Below are 24,615 nucleotides of genomic sequence, written 5' to 3'. Positions count from 1 at the left end.
GATAGATAGATATTGAGATTCATTATGTTCTTAGTTTGTATATCTCGTAAGATTAAACAGATTTTCAAACGAGCTGATGTAGGTAACACTTCTTGGCTTATAATAAAGTTAGGAAGCTTAGCTTTACCTTGTAAAACCTGTGTAACCGAGAGAGGAAGAGGAATTTAGGAGGAAGAGTTGTAATGGTGTGGAGTGGAGAGTTTCATTGAGTAGGTTTGTGAGTGCCATTCAACAGTTTGTAGCGGTGCCCATTCATAAATCACCTTTGTCTGCTTCCTTACCACTACCACTCCTACGTCAGGCAGTGTGTTGCTTGCTGGATGAGTGTAGTGATGATAGTGGTAAGTCAGGGGCTGCAAGTGTTGATATCACCCACCATTGATGGTAGTGTTGATAGTGGTAAGTCAGGGATTGCAAGTGTTGATATCACCCACCATTGATGGTAGTGATGATAGTGGTAAGTCAGGGGCTGCAAGTGTTGATATCACCCACCATTGATGGTAGTGATGATAGTGGTAAGTCAGGGGCTGCAAGTGTTGATATCACCCACCATTGATGGTAGTGATAATAGTGGTAAGTCAGGGACTGCAAGTGTTGATATCACCCACCATTGATGGTAGTGATGATAGTGGTAAGTCAGGGACTGCAAGTGTTGATATCACCCACCATTGATGGTAGTGATGATAGTGGTAAGTCAGGGACTGCAAGTGTTGATATCACCCACCATTGATGGTAGTGATGATAGTGGTAAGTCAGGGGCTGCAAGTGTTGATATCACCCACCATTGATGGTAGTGATGATAGTGGTAAGTCAGGGACTGCAAGTGTTGATATCACCCACCATTGATGGTAGTGATGATAGTGGTAAGTCAGGGGCTGCAAGTGTTGATATCACCCACCATTGATGGTAGTGATGATAGTGGTAAGTCAGGGGCTGCAAGTGTTGATATCACCCTCCATTGATGGTAGTGTTGAGTGTAGTGATGATAGTGGTAAGTCAGGGACTGCAAGTGTTGATATCACCCACCATTGATGGTAGTGTTGAGTGTAGTGATGATAGTGGTAAGTCAGGGGCTGCAAGTGTTGATATCATCCACCATAAAATTAGGTATAAAGAACGCCAATTTGTTGGTTCAGTACGACTCCCACGCGACCTTGGTAATGGAGGTACACTTTGTTGCGTACAACAGGGAAGTTACATGAAATAAACAATATCTTTATCATTTACAATTTGGTTATGTTGAGAAGGTAAGTAGTGTTATCCTGGACTTGTATCCTGGAGTAAAACTCTGGTAAACTTGCTGTCTTCAGTTGAAATATTCCATCACTTAGTGTAAACATTGGCTGGTGTTCTCCATCCCCCGAGGATGCTGCTGAGGAGATCTTTGTTCTAGGGAATTGCATCTGTGGTGTAATTCCCTGAATTAAGCCTGAATGCCGTCTATAACAGGAGCTTTATAATCTCTACGGCTTTAGCGCTCTCACATAATCTCCATGAAATAACCATTGAGTTCATTTGTGTCTGCAGGAGTGTAGACTCCCTGTTGGATCTCCACCCCCATAACGTCTACATGGAGGTTGTTTCGGGGGGGGTCAACGCCCCCGCGGCCCATTTCTTGACCAAGCCTTAAGACAAGGGAGAAGACGAGGTAGACGTGAGAGAAGGCCAGGGAGAAGGTCAAGACAAAATAGAAGACGAGGAAGACTTGAGAGAAGGCCAGGGAGAAGGTTAAGACAAGGGAGAAGACGAGGAAGACGTGAGAGAAGGCCAGGGAGAAGGTTAAGACAAGGGAGAAGACGAGGAAGACGTGAGAGAAGGCCAGGGAGAAGGTTAAGACAAGGGAGAAGACGAGGAAGACGTGAGAGAAGGCCAGGGAGAAGGTTAAGACAAAATAGAAGACGAGGAAGACGTGAGAGAAGGCCAGGGAGAAGGTTAAGACAAGGGAGAAGACGAGGAAGACGTGAGAGAAGGCCAGGGAGAAGGTTAATACAATGGAGAAGACGAGGAAGACGTGAGAGAAGGCCAGGGAGAAGGTCAAGACAAAATAGAAGACGAGGAAGACTTGAGAGAAGGCCAGGGAGAAGGTTAAGACAAGGGAGAAGACGAGGAAGACGTGAGAGAAGGCCAGGGAGAAGGTTAAGACAAAATAGAAGACGAGGAAGACGTGAGAGAAGGCCAGGGAGAAGGTTAAGACAAGGGAGAAGACGAGGAAGACGTGAGAGAAGGCCAGGGAGAAGGTTAATACAATGGAGAAGACGAGGAAGACGTGAGAGAAGGCCAGGGAGAAGGTTAATACAATGGAGAAGACGAGGAAGACGTGAGAGAAGGCCAGGGAGAAGGTTAAGACAAGGGAAAAGAAACGTTGATGGACTGTACAGTGGAGTCTAGAGGGGAGGAAACACTGTTTGAGGGGAGTCATAATAGAGGGGAGGAAACACTGTTTGAGGGGAGTCATAATCCCCCAGGGTTCCAGGTTGGAGGAGAGGAGGGGGTCAGTCCCCGGAATAGGAGATAAAGGGGTCATAATCTCCCTTGAGTGGAGTGATACCAGAATAACCCGTAGCTCGATTGGTAGCGCACTTAGCTCACACACTGAGCTCCTGGGGTTGATCCCTGGTTACGGCTGGAAATATTAGGACGTGTTTCCTTAAGAAACCTGCTATCCATGTTCACCCATCAGTAAAATAGGTACCTGGGTGTTAGTGGACTGGTGTGGGTTGCATCCTGGGACAAAACTGACCTAATTTGCGGGAAATGCTCAGCATAACAAGTGACTTTCTATATAATAGTATGTCACTGATGTCAGCTATGGTCTGTATACCTTGTACATGTACTGGTAGTAAATAAAGATTATTATTATTATTATTATTATTATTATTATCATCGGAGCTACTAGTGCTGATGATACCCATGTGCACCCAACTTTTTTTTTAATTCTTGCCTTTTTGTGAGCTGAAATGCTTGTTTTGTGTGTATTTCATATTTTTTTTGTAGCCAGTTGAGCTGGAAATACGCTTCTTGAGTTTCCGGTGAAGATGGGTTCATGTGTCGTAGATCCGGATTCCCTCTGAAGCCTGTACAGTGTTGTGACTGCTGTAGGCTGGTGCCCCAGGTGTGGCACATGTTGTGACTGTTGTAGGCTGGTGCCCAGGTGTGGCACATGTTGTGACTGTTGTAGGCTGGTGCCCAGGTGTGGCACATGTTGTGACTGTTGTAGGCTGGTGCCCAGGTGTGGCACATGTTGTGACTGTTGTAGGCTGGTGCCCAGGTGTGGCACATGTTGTGACTGTTGTAGGCTGGTGCCCAGGTGTGGCACATGTTGTGACTGTTGTAGGCTGGTGCCCAGGTGTGGCACATGTTGTGACTGTTGTAGGCTGGTGCCCAGGTGTGGCACATGTTGTGACTGTTGTAGGCTGGTGCCCAGGTGTGGCACATGTCGTGACTGTTGTAGGCTGGTGCCCAGGTGTGGCACATGTTGTGACTGTTGTAGGCTGGTGCCCAGGTGTGGCACATGTTGTGACTGTTGTAGGCTGGTGCCCAGGTGTGGCACATGTTGTGACTGTTGTAGGCTGGTGCCCAGGTGTGGCACATGTTGTGACTGTTGTAGGCTGGTGCCCAGGTGTGGCACATGTTGTGACTGTTGTAGGCTGGTGCCCAGGTGTGGCACACGTGTTATTTGAAGCAGGTTATTGAAGATAATGGCAGAGAGGTTATTTGAAGGTAATGTAAGAGAGGTTATTGTAGGTAATGAGAGGTTATTGTAGGTATTGGAGGAGGTTATTGAAGGTAATGAGATGTTATTGTAGGAAATGAGAGGTTATTGTAGGAAATGAGAGGTTATTGTAGGTAATGGAGGAGGTTATTGAAGGTAATGGGAGGTTATTGTAGGTAATGGAGGAGGTTATTGAAGGTAATGGGAGGTTATTGTAGGTATTGGAGGAGGTTATTGAAGGTAATGGGAGGTTATTGTACGTAATTGGGTTGGGCAAATGTTTTGTTAGTGGGATGGATTGTAAAGGACCTGCCTAGTATGGGCCAACAGGCCTGCTGCAGTGTTCCTCTTTTCTTATGTTCTTAATGGGAGGTTATTGTACGTAATGATAGGTTATTGTAGGTAATGAGAGGTTATTGTAGGTAATGGGAGGTTATTGAAGGTAATGGGAGGTTATTGAAGGTAATGGGAGGTTATTGTAGGTGATGAGAGGTTATTGTAGGTAATGAGAGGTTATTGTAGAGAGAGGTTATTGTAGGTAATGGGAGGTTATTGAAGGTAATGGGAGGTTATTGTAGGTGATGAGAGGTTATTGTAGGTGATGAGAGGTTATTGTAGGTAATGAGAGGTTATTGTAGGTAATGAGAGGTTATTGTAGGTAATGAGAGGTTATTGTAGGTGATGAGATGTTATTGTAGGTAATGAGATGTTATTGTAGGTAATGAGAGGTTATTGTAGGTAATGAGAGGTTATTGTAGGTAATGAGAGGTTATTGTAGGTAATGAGAGGTTATTGTAGGTAATGAGAGGTTATTGTAGGTAATGAGAGGTTATTGTAGGTAATGAGAGGTTATTGTAGGTAATGAGAGGTTATTGTAGGTAATGAGATGTTATTGTAGGTAATGGCAGAGAGGTTATTGAAGCTAATGGAGGAGGTTATTGAAGGTAATGAAAGAGGTCATTGAAAGAGGATTACTGATGGTAATGATAAAAGTTATTGGATGGGGTTATTGGAGGTAATGGGAGGGTAGTTATAGGAGATGGGTGATAGAGTATGATATGAGAACACAGTTATGGATGGGAGAGTATGAGAGAGATTGGATGGGAGGGGAGACGAGGGGAAAGAAGAAGTCAACTGAAAACTTATCCCCAAGTATAGGTAACACCGTTATTATTACACAAGCGATAACTTGTACTGTTATTCTATGGAATAACAGTAAGTTATTCTATGGAATAACAGTAAGTTATTCTATGGACAAATTGTTTTGATCAGTCTTACGTCCTGGAAAATAAAATGGATGAACGGTTCCCTGTTTTTGCTCGCTCGTCTCGTTAACAGTTATTGGAGGTAATGGTGAGCCAACACCAGGACATATTTATTAGAAAACGTTTCAGTCCTGGGACCTTGATCACTTCTAACACACACAGGTTAGAAAGACAGTATATATAGGCGGAGAGTGAGGTTTGAGTGACACATGGTGACCTGAAGAACGCCATTTTGGGATGACGGGTAGACACTGAGATCATGTGACTTCTATGTTGTTGAGTAGGTGTTGCTTTGTGTGGTGAGTATCATGTATGTTTTACTAGGAGGCAACTGAACAGTCTTGGGCCCCTGCTTGATCAATTTATGGGTATCAGGAAGGTTTATACCATAGTGGAATGAGATTAAGACACATGTGCAACATCTGGGTATCTTTATTGTAGACGTTTTGCCATCCAGTGGCTTTATCAATACAAATTCTAGGACATAACTTGAAGACAGTAGAACTATGTACAGAAGATGAGGTAATCAGTCCCTCAACCTAGGAGTAGGTGCGAAGAGCACCATAGTCGTGGAGATTCTGAAGCAGAAGAAAGGATCCTGGCGCTTATATAGTAACGTCAGGTGTAGCAGACGAGGGCATATTCACTGGTAGGCGGGATTCCCCAGTGGAAGTAGGTCCTTCCCAAAGAGATGGGTTAGTTGTAGTAGTAGTTGTCTCATCTTGTCGGTATTATATTCCATTCGTACACAACTTGTCAGACACTGCAACATCATGGAATCTTAATTCTGAGGACATGTACATAACCTTCACGACTACGACAACTACTACTACAACTAACCCATCTCTTTGGGAAGGACCTACTTCCACTGGGGAATCCCGCCTACCAGTGAATATGCCCTCGTCTGCTACACCTGACGTTACTATATAAGCGCCAGGATCCTTTCTTCTGCTTCAGAATCTCCACGACTATGGTGCTCTTCGCACCTACTCCTAGGTTGAGGGACTGATTACCTCATCTTCTGTACATAGTTCTACTGTCTTCAAGTTATGTCCTAGAATTTGTATTGATAAAGCCACTGGATGGCGAAACGTCTACAATAAAGATACCCAGATGTTGCACATGTGTCTTAATCTCATCTTGTCGGTATTATATACCATTCGTACACAACATAGTGGAATGCTTCACGATGTGCTTATCACTCCACTGTGTTTCCAGCTCAAGGTGACGCATCTCATTACCTCGCGTAGGAACATAGACCCAACACACTATAGCCAATATACACACAATACATCAGGGCTTTTGCTTTAAATGACGAGTTGAGAATTAGACACATGTGCAACTTCTGGGTATGTTTGTAGACGTTTCGCCCTCCAATGGCTGTTTATTCATTGATATTTGCCTATTACACTTTAATATCATATATGGTTTTGTATACATCTTAATTGAGACAAGCACTGAATGACCTCTAAGGTTCAAGGACACTGTAAATATTGCAGCTTCTCCAGGCTGCATCAGCTTACATTACCTAGTGAGGGGAGGGGAAGATTGGCACTGAAGTGACTAGTTTATTGTCCACCACATACCCATCCTGTGGAGGGAAGTGACTAGTTTATTGTCCACCACATACCCATCCTGTGGAGGGAAGTGACTAGTTTATTGTCCACCACATACCCATCCTGTGGAGGGAAGTGACTAGTTTATTGTCCACCACATACCCATCCTGTGGAGGGTAGTGGCTAGTTTATTGTCCACCACATACCCATCCTGTGGAGGGTAGTGGCTAGTTTATTGTCCACCACATACCCATCCTGTGGAGGGTAGTGGCTAGTTTATTGTCCACCACATACCCATCCTGTGGAGGGTTGTGGCTAGTTTATTGTCCACCACATACCCATCCTGTGGAGGGTAGTGGCTAGTTTATTGTCCACCACATACCCATCCTGTGGAGGGTAGTGGCTAGTTTATTGTCCACCACATATCCATCCTGTGGAGGGTAGTGGCTAGTTTATTGTCCACCACATACCCATCCTGTGGAGGGTAGTGGCTAGTTTATTGTCCACCACATACCCATCCTGTGGAGGGTAGTGGCTAGTTTATTGTTCACCACATACCCATCCTGTGGAGGGTAGTGGCTAGTTTATTGTCCACCACATACCCATCCTGTGGAGGGTTGTGGCTAGTTTATTGTCCACCACATACCCATCCTGTGGAGGGTAGTGGCTAGTTTATTGTCCACCACATACCCATCCTGTGGAGGGTAGTGGCTAGTTTATTGTCCACCACATATCCATCCTGTGGAGGGTAGTGGCTAGTTTATTGTCCACCACATACCCATCCTGTGGAGGGTAGTGGCTAGTTTTGTCCACATACCCATCCTGTGGACGGTAGTGGCTAGTTTATTGTCCACCACATATCCATCCTGTGGATAGCGCAAGAGCATATGGACACAAAGACCAAGGAACTAGGCCCCAAAAGGGTTTACAGAAAATAAAAACATAAGAATGCAGGAAAACTGCAGAAGGCCTACTGGCCCATACAAGGCAGGTCCTTATCAAGGCGACCTCTACCCAAAGCTACCCAAGAATTAACTCCCGTACCCAATGACACGAATCAAACCCAGCCCCTCCCACTCATATATTTGTCCAATCTCTAAAGCTACCCAAGGTCCTAGCCTCTATCACCCTACTCGGAAGATTGTTCCACGCATCCACAACTCTGTGATGAATGGTTTTGAAAACTGAGGCTGAGGGACTGATTACCTCAAACTCCTCCTCTCCTTACATCTTTCTGCTTTGTATTGGACTGATGAAGCCACTGTGTGGCGAAACGTTTCCTCAATAAAGATTCCCATATGTTGCATAAGTGTCTCAATCTTCAACTTGTCGGTTTTCAAAACCATTTATCACAACTGTCAGACACTGCATTATCATGGGGGATCTTGGTACAAAGAATTCTTCGAAACTTGTCCAACCTTAGGTGTAGTAGAAAAACAGAAATGAGCAGGAAGGGTAAAGAGAAAGGAGAGTCTTTCAATGTTTATTATGCTAATTGCCGTAGTGCTAGGAATAAGATGGACGAGTTGAGATTAGTTGCTAGTGCAGGTAACATTGATGTATTTGCCTTAACTGAGACGTGGTCTAATTCAAAAAGTCGAGTCATGCCTGCGGAATGTCACATTCAGGGTTTTAAATTGTTCCAAGTAGATAGAACTGTCGGGAAGGGGGGTGGGGTGGCATTGTATGTCCGAGATCGCTTGAACTGTTGCATAAAAACGGGTATTAAGTCTGAAGTAACACACACAGTCTGTTTGGATAGAATTTTCAGAGGGGCATGAAAAACTGGTTTTACGAGTGATATACCGTCCCCCAAACTTAGATAGGGACCAAGGGAGACTACTATGGGAGGAAATTGTTAGGGCCACAAGGCACGATACGATAATGTAGTAATTCTAGGAGACTTTAACTTTAGTCATATTGATTGGAATTTCTTGATTGGGAATTTAGAATCATACGACTTCTTAGAAGTAGTTCAGGATTGTTTTTTGAAGCAGTTTGTGACAGAACCTACAAGGGGAAATAACCTGCTTGACTTAGTTCTGGCAAACAATGAATCCCTTGTTAATAATTTAGAAATTTCAGAGGAACTGGGTGCTAACGACCACAAATCAATTACATTTAGCATTGAATGGAAGTATGATAGTAGCGATAACTCAGTAACAGTCCCAGATTACGATGGGCTTAGAGAACACTTATCATCTGTTGACTGGGGTAACGAAGAGAGCTATCAATATGACAGTTTTCTGAACACTATACATGTTGCTCAAAGAACGTTTATCCCATATAAAGAAATTAGATCAAATAGAAATGACCCAAAATGGATGAATAATAGGCTCAAATATCTACTAGAGCATAAGAAAGGAATTTATAGGCGTATCAAAAGAGGTGAGGGTCATCTTATGAATCAGTATATTGACATTAAGAGGGACATTAAAAAGGGGATAAGAAAAGCTAAAAGGGACTATGAAATTAAAGTTGCTAGGGATTCTAAAACTAACCCAAAAAGTTTTTTCCAGATATATAGAACAAAAGTCAGAGATAAGATAGGGCCCCTTAAAAATAACTATGGGCATCTTACTGACAAAGAGAATGAAATGTGCTCGATTTTAAATAATTATTTTCTCTCAGTTTTTACAAAGGAAGACACTAACAATATTCCAGTAATTAATTTTTATAGTGGGCTAGAAGAAGATAAATTATGTAACATCACAGTCACTAGTGAAATGGTTGTGCAGCAGATAGACAGACTAAAGCAAAATAAGTCACCGGGTCCTGATGAGGTTTTTTCAAGGGTTCTAAAGGAATGCAAAATGGAAGTCTGTGAACCATTAACTAATATTTTTAATTTATCTCTTCAAACAGGTGCAGTCTCTGATATGTGGAAGATGGCTAATGTAATTCCTATTTTTAAAACAGGGGACAAGTCGTTACCGTCAAATTACCGCCCAATAAGCCTGACCTCAATTGTAGGCAAATTACTAGAGTCAATTATAGCTCAAATTATAAGAAGCCATCTCGATAAGCATAGCTTGATTAATGATACTCAGCATGGATTCACAAGAGGCCGGTCTTGTCTAACTAATTTATTAACTTTCTTCAGTAAAGCTTTTGAGGCTGTTGACCACGATAAAGAATTTGATATTATTTACTTAGATTTTAGTAAGGCATTTGATAGAGTTCCGCACCAAAGACTGTTGAAGAAAGTAGCAGCTCATGGCATTGGGGGAAGGGTGCTCTCGTGGATCGAATCATGGCTCACAGACAGGAAGCAAAGAGTGTCCATAAATGGGGTTAAATCCGAGTGGGGATCAGTAACAAGTGGCGTTCCACAGGGATCAGTCTTGGGCCCGTTGTTGTTTATAATATATATCAATGATCTTGATGAAGGAATTACTAGTGATATGAGCAAATTCGCCGATGACACGAAGATAGGTAGGATAATTGATTCAAACGTAGATGTTAGGGAACTTCAGGAGGATTTAGACAAACTCTACTCTTGGTCAGAAAAGTGGCAGATGCAGTTCAATGTAGATAAATGCAAGGTTCTGAAGCTCGGGAGTGTCCATAACCCTAGCACTTATAAGTTAAATAATGTAGAACTTAACCATACAGATTGCGAAAAGGACTTGGGGGTTATGGTAAGCAGCAACCTTAAACCAAGACAGCAATGCCTAAGCGTACGTAATAAGGCAAATAGATTACTGGGATTTATATCAAGAAGTGTAAGCAACAGAAGTCCAGAGGTCATACTGCAGCTTTATACATCATTAGTAAGGCCTCACCTAGATTATGCAGTTCAATTCTGGTCTCCATATTACAGAATGGACATAAATTCGTTAGAAAACATTCAGCGTAGGATGACTAAATTAATACATAGCATTAGAAATCTTCCTTATGAAGAAAGATTGAAGACTCTTAAGTTACATTCACTTGTTAGACGAAGAATGAGGGGAGACCTGATCGAAGTGTATAAGTGGAAGATAGGTATTAATAAAGGGGATATTAACAAGGTCTTGAGAATATCTCTCCAAGAGAGAACCCGCAGTAATGGATTTAAATTAGATAAGTTTAGATTTAGAAAGGACATAGGTAAGTATTGGTTTGGAAATAGGGTAGTTGATGAGTGGAACAGTCTACCTAGTTGGGTTATTGAGGCTGGGACTTTGGGTAGTTTCAAATTTAGGTTGGATAAATACATGAGTGGGATGGGTTGGATTTGAGTGGGACTTGCACATCAGAGCTTATTTCTTGGGTGGCATTGAAAATTGGGTAGGTCAAATGTTTGTTAGTGGGATGAATTGTAAAGGACCTGCCTAGTATGGGCCAACAGGCCTCCTGCAGTGTTCCTCCTTTCTTATGTTCTTATGAAGACCTACTTCGACTAGTGGATGGTACCACTATGACCCCGCCTCCTCCTGCTTCACCTCACCTGACTACAGTATATAAGACGTCTACGGCCCTGTGCTATACATTCTACAAGATTGATGGACGGAACACATCGACTCCAGGCTGAGGGACTGATTACCTCAGTCTCCTCCTCCTCCTTACACCTTTCTGCTTTGTATTGGACTGATGAAGCCACTGTGTGGCGAAACGTTTCTTAAAGATTCCCATATGTTGTATAAGTGTCTCAATCTTCATCCACAACTCTGTTAGAAAACCAGTGGGAAGGAACAGTGCTTTTTTTTTTTTAATATACATTCTGACCACTAACCTCAGGCTGACATAGTGATACTCCTTCAATGTTTGTAGAATTTAATACTGTCTTGGGAATATAATAGTGCCTCATCGTTTCCTTCCACATGGGTCATTAAGCCATAACTGTGGAAAACTGTGGTTGTGGTGATAGTGGCTTGAAGAATGAGACACTTGGGCAACATTTACGAAGCTTTATTGAGGAAACGTTTGGCCAGCCAGTGGCTTCTTCAGTCCATTACAGGGGAAGATGAGTAGTAGTTTGAAGTGATCAATCCCGCAACTTGGAGTCGGTGTGTTCAGTGCATCAAACTCGAGAAAATTACGTTTCTCATATTCCGTATTTCAGCTGAAACAGAACAAGTAACTTAAATGGTATCACCGTTGGATTGATCTCTCTTATTTCAAAGGCTATATTTATCTCAGATATCATTGTCCACGTGGTAGTGATAACACTGGTGTGATCCTTCGTTGTAAGATCCTCTGATATTAGCACTCCCAGCTGTCATTGTCCACGTGGTAGTGATAACACTGGTGTGATCCTTCGTTGTAAGATCCTCTGATATTAGCACTCCCAGCTGTCATTGTCCACGTGGTTGTGATAACACTGGTGTGATCCTTCATTGTAAGATCCTCTGATATTATCACTCCCAGGTCTCTCATATTCATCTTCCAATCTCACAGTTGGTTTTAGTTTATCATACAACATCCCAGATTTTTTTTTATACATAGCGGCAGTGTTGGGGTGGTGGTGGTTGTGTTGGTGATGGTGGTAGTGTGGTGGAGAGAGAGAGAGGTGGAGCTAAGCTTTAAAGATGCACCAGCTGTTGCTGACCCCCCTCCCCTCCCCTCACAATCCTCCCCACCCCTCACTATCCTCCCCCTTCCCCTCACAATCCTCCCCCTTCCCCTCACAATCCTCCCCCTTCCCTTTCCAAGCCCTAGGCCAACCCAGGCTAGACTAGTCTGCTCCACCACCCCAGCACCCCACTCCTTACACCAGTACCACACCCCACTCCTTCACCCAGTACCACACCCCACTCCTTCACCCAGTACCACACCCCACTCCTTCACCCAGTACCACACCCCACTCCTTCACCCAGTACCACACCCCACTCCTTGTCCCAGTACCACACCCCACTCCTTGTCCCAATACCACACCCCACTCCTTGTCCCTGTACCACACCCCACTCCTTGTCCCAGTACCACACCCCACTCCTTGTCCCAGTACCACACCCCACTCCTTGTCCCAGTACCACACCCCACTCCCTGCCCCAGTACCACACCCCACTCCTTCACCCAATACCACACCCCACTCCTTCACCCAGTACCACACCCCACTCCACCCAGTACCACACCCCACTACTTCACCCAGTACCACACCCCACTCCTTCACCCAGTACCACACCCCACTTCACCCAGTGCCACACCACACTCCTTGCCCCAGTACCACACCCCACTCCTTCACCCAGTACCACACCCCACTCCTTCACCCAGTACCACACCCCACTCCTTCACCCAGTGCCACACCACACTCCTTCACCAAGTGCCACACCACACTCCTTCACCAAGTGCCACACCACACTCCTTCACCCAGTACCACACCCCACTCCTTCACCCAGTACCACACCCCACTCCTTGCCCCAGTACCACACCCCACTCCTTCACCCAATACCACACCCCACTCCTTCACCCAATACCACACCCCACTCCTTCACCCAATACCACCCCACTCCTTCACCCAGTACCACACCCCACTCTACCCAGTACCACACCCCACTCCTTCACCCAGTACCACACCCCACTCCTTCACCCAATACCACACCCCACTCCTTCACCCAGTACCACACCCCACTCCTTCACCCAGTACCGCACCCCACTCCTTCACCCAGTACCACACCCCACTCCTTCACCCAGTACCACACCCCACTCCTTCACCCAGTACCACACCCTACTCCTTGCCCCAGTACCACACTCCACTCCTTCACCCAGTACCACACCCCACTCCTTGTCCCAGTACCACACCCCACTCCTTGTCCCAGTACCACACCCCACTCCTTGCCCCAGTACCACACCCCACTCCTTCACCCAGTACTACACCCCACTCCACCCAGTACCACACCCCACTCCTTGTCCCAGTACCACACCCCACTCCTTCACTCAGTACCACACCCCACTCCTTCACCCAGTACCACACCTTACTCCACCCAGTACCACACCCCACTCCTTCACCAAGTACTACACCCCACTCTCACTCCTTCACCCAGTACCACACCCCACTCCTTGCCCCAGTACCACACCCCACTCCTTCACCCAGTACCACACCCCAGTACCACACCCCTCCTTCACCCAGTACCACACACCACTCCTTCACCTAGTACCACACCCCACTCCTTGCCCCAGCACCACACCCCACTCCTTGCCCCAGTACCACACCCCACTCCTTGCCCCAGTACCACACCCCACTCCTTGCCCCAGTACCACACCCGCTCCTTGCCCCAGTACCACACCCCTCCTTCACCCAGTACCACACACCACTCTTACCCCAGTACCACACCCCACTCCTTGCCCCAGTACCACACCTCACTCCTTGCCCCAGTACCACACCCCACTCCTTGCCCCAGTACCACACCCCACTCCTTGCCCCAGTACCACACCCCACTCCTTGCCCCAGTACCACACCCCTCCTTCACCCAGTACCACACACAAATCCTTACCCCAGTACCACACCCCACTCCTTCACCCAATACCACACCCCACTCCTTCACCCAGTACCACACCCCACTCCTTCACCCAGTACCACACCCCACTCCACCCAGTACCGCACCCCACTCCTTCACCCAGTACTACACCCCACTCCTTCGCCCAGTACCACACCCCACTCCTTCACCCAGTACCACACCCCACTCCTTGCCCCAGTACCACACTCCACTCCTTCACCCAGTACCACACCCCACTCCTTGCCCCAGTACCACACCCCACTCCTTGTCCCAGTACCACACCCCACTCCTTGTCCCAGTACCACACCCCACTCCTTCACCCAATACCACACCCCACTCCTTCACCCAGTACCACACCCCACTCCTTCACCCAGTACCACACCCCACTCCTTCACCCAGTACCACACCCCACTCCTTCACCCAGTACCACACCCCACTCCACCCAGTACCGCACCCCACTCCTTCACCCAGTACCACACCCCACTCCTTCACCCAGTACCACACCCCACTCCTTCACCCAGTACCACACCCCACTCCTTGCCCCAGTACCACACTCACTCCTTCACCCAGTACCACACCCCACTCCTTGCCCCAGTACCACACCCCACTCCTTCACCCAGTACCACACCCCACTCCTTGCCCCACTACCACACCCCTCCTTCACCCAGTACCACACACCACTCCTTCACCTAGTACCACACCTCACTCCTTGCTCCAGTACCACACCCCACTCCTTGCCCCAGTACCACACCCGCTCCTTGCCCCAGTACCACACCCCTCCTTCACCCAGTACCACACCCCACTCCTTGCCCCAGTACCACACCCCACTCCTTGCCCCAGTACCACACCCCACTCCTTGCCCCAGTACCACACCCCACTCCTTCACCCCGTACTACACCCCACTATGTGAAAGGCAGTGCACAGAGTATATGTGAAAGGCAGTGCACAGAGTATCCAATGGCTGCCACTACTAGTGTATACCCTGGCACTGGCTGCCACCACTAGTGTATACCCTGGCACTGACTGCCATGGTAGTCAGTGACAGGGTATACACTAGTAGTGGCAGCCAGTAGTAAGGTATACAACAGTGGTGGTAATGTTCAGTAAACACAGTGGTGGTAATGTTCAGTGCACACAGTGGTGGTAATGTTCAGTAAACACAGTGGTGGTAATGTTCAGTAAACACAGTGGTGGTAATGTTCAGTAAACACAGTGGTGGTAATGTTCAGTAAACACAGTGGTGGTAATGTTCAGTAAACACAGTGGTGGTAATGTTCAGTAAACACAGTGGTGGTAATGTTCAGTAAACACAGTGGTGGTAATGGTGGTAATGTTCAGTTCAGTAAACACAGTGGTGGTAATGTTCAGTAAACACAGTGGTGGTAATGTTCAGTAAACACAGTGGTGGTAATGTTCAGTAAACACAGTGGTGGTAATGTTCAGTAAACACAGTGGTGGTAATGTTCAGTAAACACAGTAGTTGTTCAGTAAACACAGTGGTGGTAATGTTCAGTAAACACAGTGGTGGTAATGTTCAGTAAACACAATGGTGGTAATGTTCAGTAAACACAGTGGTGGTAATGTTCAGTAAACACAGTGGTGGTAATGTTCAGTAAACACAGTGGTGGTAATGTTCAGTAAACACAGTGGTGGTAATGTTCAGTAAACACAGTGGTGGTAATGTTCAGTAAACACAATGGTGGTAATGTTCAGTAAACACAGTGGTGGTAATGTTCAGTAAACACAGTGGTGGTAATGTTGTAATGTTCAGTAAACACAGTGGTGGTAATGTTCAGTAAACACAGTGGTGGTAATGTTCAGTAAACACAGTGGTGGTAATGTTCAGTAAACACAGTGGTGGTAATGTTCAGTAAACACAGTGGTGGTAATGTTCAGTAAACACAGTGGTGGTAATGTTCAGTAAACACAGTGGTGGTAATGTTCAGTAAACACAGTGGTGGTAATGTTCAGTAAACACAGTGGTGGTAATGTTCAGTAAACACAGTGGTGGTAATGTTCAGTAAACACAGTGGTGGTAATGTTCAGTAAACACATTTTTGTGGGTTATATTTTATTTGAAGAGAAAATCCAGAAGAAAGCTGGAAAGAGAAATACATTTAGAGATTTGTGTTTTATATTTGTCCAAAGAAATGTTTGGTTAGAGGTTGTTTATATGCACCTGCCTCGGTTTATATGTTCTACCTGCCTCGGTTTATATGTTCTTCCTGCCTCGGTTTATATGTTCTACCTGCCTCGGTTTATATGTTCTACCTGCCTCGGTTTATATGTTCTACCTGCCTCGGTTTATATGTTCTACCTGCCTCGGTTTATATGTTCTACCTGCCTCGGTTTATATGTTCTACCTGCCTCGGTTTATATGTTCTACCTGCCTCGGTTTATATGTTCTTCTTGCCTCGGTTTATATGTTCTACCTGCCTCGGTTTATATGTTCTTCCTGCCTCGGTTTATATGTTCTTCCTGCCTCGGTTTATATGTTCTTCCTGCCTCGGTTTATATGTTCTACCTGCCTCGGTTTATATGTTCTACCTGCCTCGGTTTATATGTTCTACCTGCCTCGGTTTATATGTTCTTCCTGCCTCGGTTTATATGTTCTTCCTGCCTCGGTTTATATGTTCTACCTGCCTCGGTTTATATGTTCTACCTGCCTCGGTTTATATGTTCTTCCTGCCTCGGTTTATATGTTCTTCCTGCCTCGGTTTATATGTTCTACCTGCCTCGGTTTATATGTTCTTCCTGCCTCGGTTTATATGTTCTTCCTGCCTCGGTTTATATGTTCTACCTGCCTCGGTTTATATGTTCTTCCTGCCTCGGTTTATATGTTCTACCTGCCTCGGTTTATATGTTCTTCCTGCCTCGGTTTATATGTTCTACCTGCCTCGGTTTATATGTTCTACCTGCCTCGGTTTATATGTTCTTCCTGCCTCGGTTTATAAGTTCTACCTGACTCAGTTTATATGTTCTACCTGACTCAGTTTATAAGTTCTACCTGACTCAGTTTATAAGTTCTACCTGACTCAGTTTATAAGTTCTACCTGACTCAGTTTATAAGTTCTACCTGACTCAGTTTATATGTTCTACCTGACTCAGTTTATAAGTTCTACCTGTCTCAGTTTATATGTTCTACCTGACTCAGTTTATAAGTTCTACCTGACTCAGTTTATAAGTTCTACCTGACTCAGTTTATAAGTTCTACCTGACTCAGTTTATATGTTCTACCTGACTCAGTTTATAAGTTCTACCTGACTCAGTTTATAAGTTCTACCTGACTCAGTTTATATGTTCTACCTGACTCAGTTTATAAGTTCTACCTGACTCAGTTTATAAGTTCTACCTGACTCAGTTTATAAGTTCTACCTGACTCAGTTTATATGTTCTACCTGACTCAGTTTATATGTTCTACCTGACTCAGTTTATAAGTTCTACCTGACTCAGTTTATATGTTCTACCTGACTCAGTTTATAAGTTCTACCTGACTCAGTTTATATGTTCTACCTGACTCAGTTTATATGTTCTACCTGACTCAGTTTATAAGTTCTACCTGACTCAGTTTATAAGTTCTACCTGACTCAGTTTATATGTTCTACCTGACTCAGTTTATATGTTCTACCTGACTCAGTTTATATGTTCTACCTGACTCAGTTTATATGTTCTACCTGACTCAGTTTATAAGTTCTACCTGACTCAGTTTATATGTTCTACCTGACTCAGTTTATAAGTTCTACCTGACTCAGTTTATATGTTCTAGACTCAGTTATATGTTCTACCTGACTCAGTTTATATGTTCTACCTGACTCAGTTTATAAGTTCTACCTGACTCAGTTTATATGTTCTACCTGACTCAGTTTATATGTTCTACCTGACTCAGTTTATAAGTTCTACCTGACTCAGTTTATATGTTCTACCTGACTCAGTTTATATGTTCTACCTGACTCAGTTTATAAGTTCTACCTGACTCAGTTTATATGTTCTACCTGACTCAGTTTATATGTTCTACCTGACTCAGTTTATAAGTTCTACCTGACTCAGTTTATATGTTCTACCTGACTCAGTTTATATGTTCTACCTGACTCAGTTTATATGTTCTACCTGACTCAGTTTATAAGTTCTACCTGACTCAGTTTATAAGTTCTACCTGACTCAGTTTATATGTTCTACCTGACTCAGTTTATATGTTCTACCTGACTCAGTTTATAAGTTCTACCTGACTCAGTTTATATGTTCTACCTGACTCAGTTTATATGTTCTACCTGACTCAGTTTATATGTTCTACCTGACTCAGTTTATATGTTCTACCTGACTCAGTTTATAAGTTCTACCTGACTCAGTTTATATGTTCTACCTGACTCAGTTTATATGTTCTACCTGACTCAGTTTATAAGTTCTACCTGACTCAGTTTATATGTTCTACCTGACTCAGTTTATAAGTTCTACCTGACTCAGTTTATATGTTCTACCTGACTCAGTTTATATGTTCTACCTGACTCAGTTTATAAGTTCTACCTGACTCAGTTTATATGTTCTACCTGACTCAGTTTATATGTTCTACCTGACTCAGTTTAAAAGTTCTACCTGACTCAGTTTATAAGTTCTACCTGACTCAGTTTATATGTTCTACCTGACTCAGTTTATATGTTCTACCTGACTCAGTTTAAAAGTTCTACCTGACTCAGTTTATAAGTTCTACCTGACTCAGTTTATAAGTTCTACCTGACTCAGTTTATATGTTCTACCTGACTCAGTTTAAAAGTTCTAAATGACTCAGTTTATAAGTTCTACCTGACTCAGTTTATAAGTTCTACCTGACTCAGTTTATATGTTCTACCTGACTCAGTTTATAAGTTCTACCTGACTCAGTTTATATGTTCTACCTGACTCAGTTTAAAAGTTCTACCTGACTCAGTTTATAAGTTCTACCTGACTCAGTTTATAAGTTCTACCTGACTCAGTTTATATGTTCTACCTGACTCAGTTTATATGTTCTACCTGACTCAGTTTATAAGTTCTACCTGACTCAGTTTATATGTTCTACCTGACTCAGTTTATAAGTTCTACCTGACTCAGTTTATATGTTCTACCTGACTCAGTTTAAAAGTTCTACCTGACTCAGTTTATAAGTTCTACCTGACTCAGTTTATAAGTTCTACCTGACTCAGTTTATATGTTCTACCTGACTCAGTTTATAAGTTCTACCTGACTCAGTTTATATGTTCTACCTGACTCAGTTTAAAAGTTCTACCTGACTCAGTTTATATGTTCTACCTGACTCAGTTTAAAAGTTCTACCTGACTCAGTTTATAAGTTCTACCTGACTCAGTTTATAAGTTCTACCTGACTCAGTTTATATGTTCTACCTGACTCAGTTTATAAGTTCTACCTGACTCAGTTTATATGTTCTACCTGACTCAGTTTATATGTTCTACCTGACTCAGTTTATAAGTTCTACCTGACTCAGTTTATAAGTTCTACCTGACTCAGTTTATAAGTTCTTTTTAAAGAAAATCGGGAAGAAAGTTATAAGAAGGAAGACATCTATAGAGGAGATTTGTGTTTTATATTTGTGTTTTATATTTGTGTTTTATATTTGTGTTTTATGTTTGTGTTTTATGTTTGTGTTTTATATTTGTGTTTTATATTTGTGTTTTATATTTGTGTTTTATGTTTGTGTTTTATGTTTGTGTTTTATGTTTGTGTTTTATATTTGTGTTTTATGTTTGTGTTTTATATTTGTGTTTTATATTTGTGTTTTATATTTGTGTTTTATGTTTGTGTTTTATGTTTGTGTTTTATATTTGTGTTTTATGTTTGTGTTTTATATTTGTGTTTTATGTTTGTGTTTTATGTTTGTGTTTTATATTTGTGTTTTATGTTTGTGTTTTATGTTTGTGTTTTATATTTGTGTTTTATGTTTATGTTTTATATTTGTGTTTTATATTTGTTTTATATTTGTGTTTTATGTTTGTGTTTTATGTTTGTGTTTTATATTTGTGTTTTATGTTTGTGTTTTATATTTGTGTTTTATATTTGTGTTTTATATTTGTGTTTTATATTTGTGTTTTATATTTGTGTTTTATATTTGTGTTTTATATTTGTGTTTTATATTTGTGTTTTATGTTTGTGTTTTATATTTGTGTTTTATGTTTGTGTTTTATGTTTGTGTTTTATATTTGTGTTTTATGTTTATGTTTTATATTTGTGTTTTATATTTGTTTTATATTTGTGTTTTATGTTTGTGTTTTATGTTTGTGTTTTATATTTGTGTTTTATGTTTGTGTTTTATATTTGTGTTTTATATTTGTGTTTTATATTTGTGTTTTATATTTGTGTTTTATATTTGTGTTTTATATTTGTGTTTTATATTTGTGTTTTATATTTGTGTTTTATATTTGTCTAAATGTTCGGTCACTTTATTTCCACATTTGTCATTCCTATCTTCTATCTCCCTCAGTTTACTTTCTCCCACTTCCCTTCTCTCATTATCTATCTCCCTCAGTTTACTTTCTCCCACTTCCCTTCTCTCATTATCTCCCTCAGTTTACTTTCTCCCACTTCCCTTCTCTCATTATCTATCTCCCTCAGTTTACTTTCTCCCACTTCCCTTCTCTCATTATCTATCTCCCTCAGTTTACTTTCTCCCACTTCCCTTCTCTCATTATCTATCTCCCTCAGTTTACTTTCTCCCACTTCCCTTCTCTCATTATCTCCCTCAGTTTACTTTCTCCCACTTCCCTTCTCTCATTATCTATCTCCCTCAGTTTACTTTCTCCCACTTCCCTTCTCTCATTATCTATCTCCCTCAGTTTACTTTCTCCCACTTCCCTTCTCTCATTATCTATCTCCCTCAGTTTACTTTCTCCCACTTCCCTTCTCTCATTATCTATCTCCCTCAGTTTACTTTCTCCCACTTCCCTTCTCTCATTATCTATCTCCCTCAGTTTACTTTCTCCCACTTCCCTTCTCTCATTATCTATCTCCCTCAGTTTACTTTCTCCCACTTCCCTTCTCTCATTATCTATCTCCCTCAGTTTACTTTCTCCCACTTCCCTTCTCTCATTATCTCCCTCAGTTTACTTTCTCCCACTTCCCTTCTCTCATTATCTATCTCCCTCAGTTTACTTTCTCCCACTTCCCTTCTCTCATTATCTATCTCCCTCAGTTTACTTTCTCCCACTTCCCTTCTCTCATTATCTATCTCCCTCAGTTTACTTTCTCCCACTTCCCTTCTCTCATTATCTATCTCCCTCAGTTTACTTTCTCCCACTTCCCTTCTCTCATTATCTCCCACTTCCCTTCTCTCATTATCTATCTCCCTCAGTTTACTTTCTCCCACTTCCCTTCTCTCATTATCTATCTCCCTCAGTTTACTTTCTCCCACTTCCCTTCTCTCATTATCTATCTCCCTCAGTTTACTTTCTCCCACTTCCCTTCTCTCATTATCTCCCTCAGTTTACTTTCTCCCACTTCCCTTCTCTCATTATCTATCTCCCTCAATTTACTTTCTCCCACTTCCCTTCTCTCATTATCTATCTCCCTCAGTTTACTTTCTCCCACTTCCCTTCTCTCATTATCTATCTCCCTCAGTTTACTTTCTCACACTGCCCCTCTCATTTATCATTTTATTTAACTCCCACAAGTACTTAATACCATAATGATTCTTATTGGTTATTATGTTTTGCTATTATTACTACAGTGGCCTGGTAACGAGGCTTGGTCACAGACCGGGCCGCGGGGGCGTTGACCCCCCGGAACATTCAACAGGTAAACTGTGACACGTGCTAGCTCTGAAGGTACAATAAAATGGGGAGCGGTAAATCCTTGGGGTTTATACATCGCCTGTGGAGGGGGGGATGGAATGTATTCAGGCTTAATTCAGGGAACTGGAGCACAGATCCAATTCCCTAGATCAAGAGCCCCTCAGCAGCATCAAGGAACCTACAATATTCTTTATTCTACTATTACTACAATTAAGAACTGACATGTGTAACGAAGAAACAGAAGGGAAATCGAAGATTTTCTGGATGCACTAAAATATTATGTAGGGTTCAAGCGCACTTATATGTTGTTTGAATTGTTGAGCCTCTGGTATACTGAGCCTAGTATACTGAGCCTGGTATACTGAGCCTGGTATACTGGTTAATAAAACTAAACCTGTTCATCCTGGGACGCGTAAGTTACGTTCCTGCCTCTGTGCTCACCTACATGTATCTATATGTGGTTGTAGGAGTGTAATAAGTTACGTTCCTGCCTCTGTGCTCACCTACATGTATCTATATGTTGTTGTAGGAGTGTAATAAGTTATGTTCCTGCCTCTGTGCTCACCTACATGTATCTATATGTTGTTGTAGGAGTGTAATAAGTTACGTTCCTGCCTCTGTGCTCACCTACATGTATCTATATGTTGTTGTAGGAGTGTAATAAGTTATGTTCCTGCCTCTGTGCTCACCTACATGTATCTATATGTTGTTGTAGGAGTGTAATAAGTTATGTTCCTGCCTCTGTGCTCACCTACATGTATCTATATGTGGTTGTAGGAGTGTAATAAGTTACGTTCCTGCCTCTGTGCTCACCTACATGTATCTATATGTTGTTGTAGGAGTGTAATAAGTTATGTTCCTGCCTCTGTGCTCACCTACATGTATCTATATGTTGTTGTAGGAGTGTAATAAGTTATGTTCCTGCCTCTGTGCTCACCTACATGTATCTATATGTGGTTGTAGGAGTGTAATAAGTTATGTTCCTGCCTCTGTGCTCACCTATATGTATCTATATGTTGTTGTAGGAGTGTAATAAGTTATGTTCCTGCCTCTGTGCTCACCTATATGTATCTATATGTTGTTGTAGGAGTGTAATAAGTTACGTTCCTGCCTCTGTGCTCACCTATATGTATCTATATGTTGTTGTAGGAGTGTAATAAGTTACGTTCCTGCCTCTGTGCTCACCTATATGTATCTATATGTTGTTGTAGGAGTGTAATAAGTTACGTTCCTGCCTCTGTGCTCACCTATATGTATCTATATGTGGTTGTAGGAGTGTAATAAGTTACGTTCCTGCCTCTGTGCTCACCTACATGTATCTATATGTGGTTGTAGGAGTGTAATAAGTTACGTTCCTGCCTCTGTGCTCACCTATATGTATCTATATGTGGTTGTAGGAGTGTAATAAGTTATGTTCCTGCCTCTGTGCTCACCCACATGTATTTATATGTTGTTGTAGGAGTGTAATAAGTTACGTTCCTGCCTCTTTGCTCACCCACATGTATTTATATGTTGTTGTAGGAGTGTAATAAGTCACGTTCCTGCCTCTGTGCTCACCTATATAATTTATATGCTGCAGGGGTCGAGTCTTAGCTCCTGGCTCCTCCTCCTCAACATGCAGCTTGGTTGTGTTAGCACAGTGTTTACTGTCACGTGTGTGGTTGTGTGTTGTGAAATGTGTGACGTGTTAAATATGCATTATATGTATCATAAAGTATATGAGAGAGATGTTTAGGTACATGCATTCCGTTAAATAGGTTTTGTTGATGTTTTTGTATATATGTTGACAGATGTTAAGTCACATGTTAGTTTGTCCTGGTTAACTTGTGAGTGCAAAATTCGATGTTAATTCTAAATATTCAGGAGCTTTGTGCTTACATATGGAGCCGCACTAAAGTTTATCGTTCTCTTTTTATTTGTTTCAGGTAAGGACGTTGTTGTTTGTATGTCATGTGTTCCCCAAGTAAGTATAACTGAGATGGGTAGTGGAAGGTTTGTTATGTGAATCATTTAGTTATGAAAAATGGCTTAAAACCGACAAGTTGAAGATTGAGACACTTGTGCAACGTATGGGAATCTTTATTTAGGAAACGTTTCGCCACACAGTGGCTTCATCAGTCCAGTACAAAGCAGAAAGGTGTAAGGAGAGGAGGAGTTTGAGGTAATCGGTCCCTCAGCCTGGAGTCAGCCTGGGAGTCGTTGTGTTCAGTCTATCAATCTACAAACTCCTCTCCTTACACCTTTCTGATTAGTATTAGACTGATGAAGCCACTGTGTGGCGAAACGTTTCCTCAATAAAGATACCGAAATGTTGCAAAAGTGTCTCAATTTTCAAATCACTTAGTCTTTAAGGAAGTTGTGTAAGAAGTGTTATCCTGTCTTGAGTCATTGCAGTGCTCATTCCTATCTGAGGTATGCTATAACTCACACAGGATGCCATCCACAACAGTTGACTTGACACCCACCCACCTACCTATTTACTGCTACGTGACCATGGGCTCCAGGTTTTAGGAGACTTGCCCACACTCTACCCATGTGTTGCTAAGTGTTGATGCATTGTCCTTCCTAAACAACAGTTTATATTTATCCTATATAGTCAGTCACACCCGTCTGCCAACCACCAGCACCTACCATCAATCTGCCAACCACCAGCACCTACCATCACTCTGTCAACCACCAGCACCTACCATCACTCTGCCAACCACCAGCACCTACCATCACTCTGCCAACCACCAGCACCTACTATCACTCTGCCAACCACCAGCACCTACCATCACTCTGCCAACCACCAGCACCTACCATCACTCTACCAACCACCAGCACCTACCATCACTCACCAGCACCTACCATCACTCTGCCAACCACCAGCACCTACCATCACTCTGCCAACCA

At 42.8% G+C, this 24,615-nt stretch overlaps 1 protein-coding gene across 2 annotated transcripts in view; it reads left to right on the top strand.

Moving 5' to 3' along the window:
- Nucleotides 1-23,845, top strand: part of LOC128691850 (uncharacterized) — a 406,268-nt gene extending 382,423 nt beyond the window's left edge. For both annotated transcript variants that reach the window (XM_070100971.1, XM_070100972.1), the window contains exon 6: nucleotides 23,649-23,845. In XM_070100971.1, coding sequence (XP_069957072.1) covers nucleotides 23,649-23,728 — 80 coding nt within the window. In that variant the 3' untranslated portion in view covers nucleotides 23,729-23,845. The remainder of the gene's footprint in view (nucleotides 1-23,648) is intronic.
- The last annotated feature ends 770 nt before the right edge of the window (nucleotides 23,846-24,615 follow it).

Source organism: Cherax quadricarinatus, chromosome 75 (genome assembly GCF_038502225.1).
Source record: "Cherax quadricarinatus isolate ZL_2023a chromosome 75, ASM3850222v1, whole genome shotgun sequence".
NCBI lineage: Eukaryota > Metazoa > Arthropoda > Malacostraca > Decapoda > Parastacidae > Cherax > Cherax quadricarinatus.
Note: the sequence above shows the minus strand (reverse complement) of the source record. Positions and strands in the feature narration are given on the sequence as shown.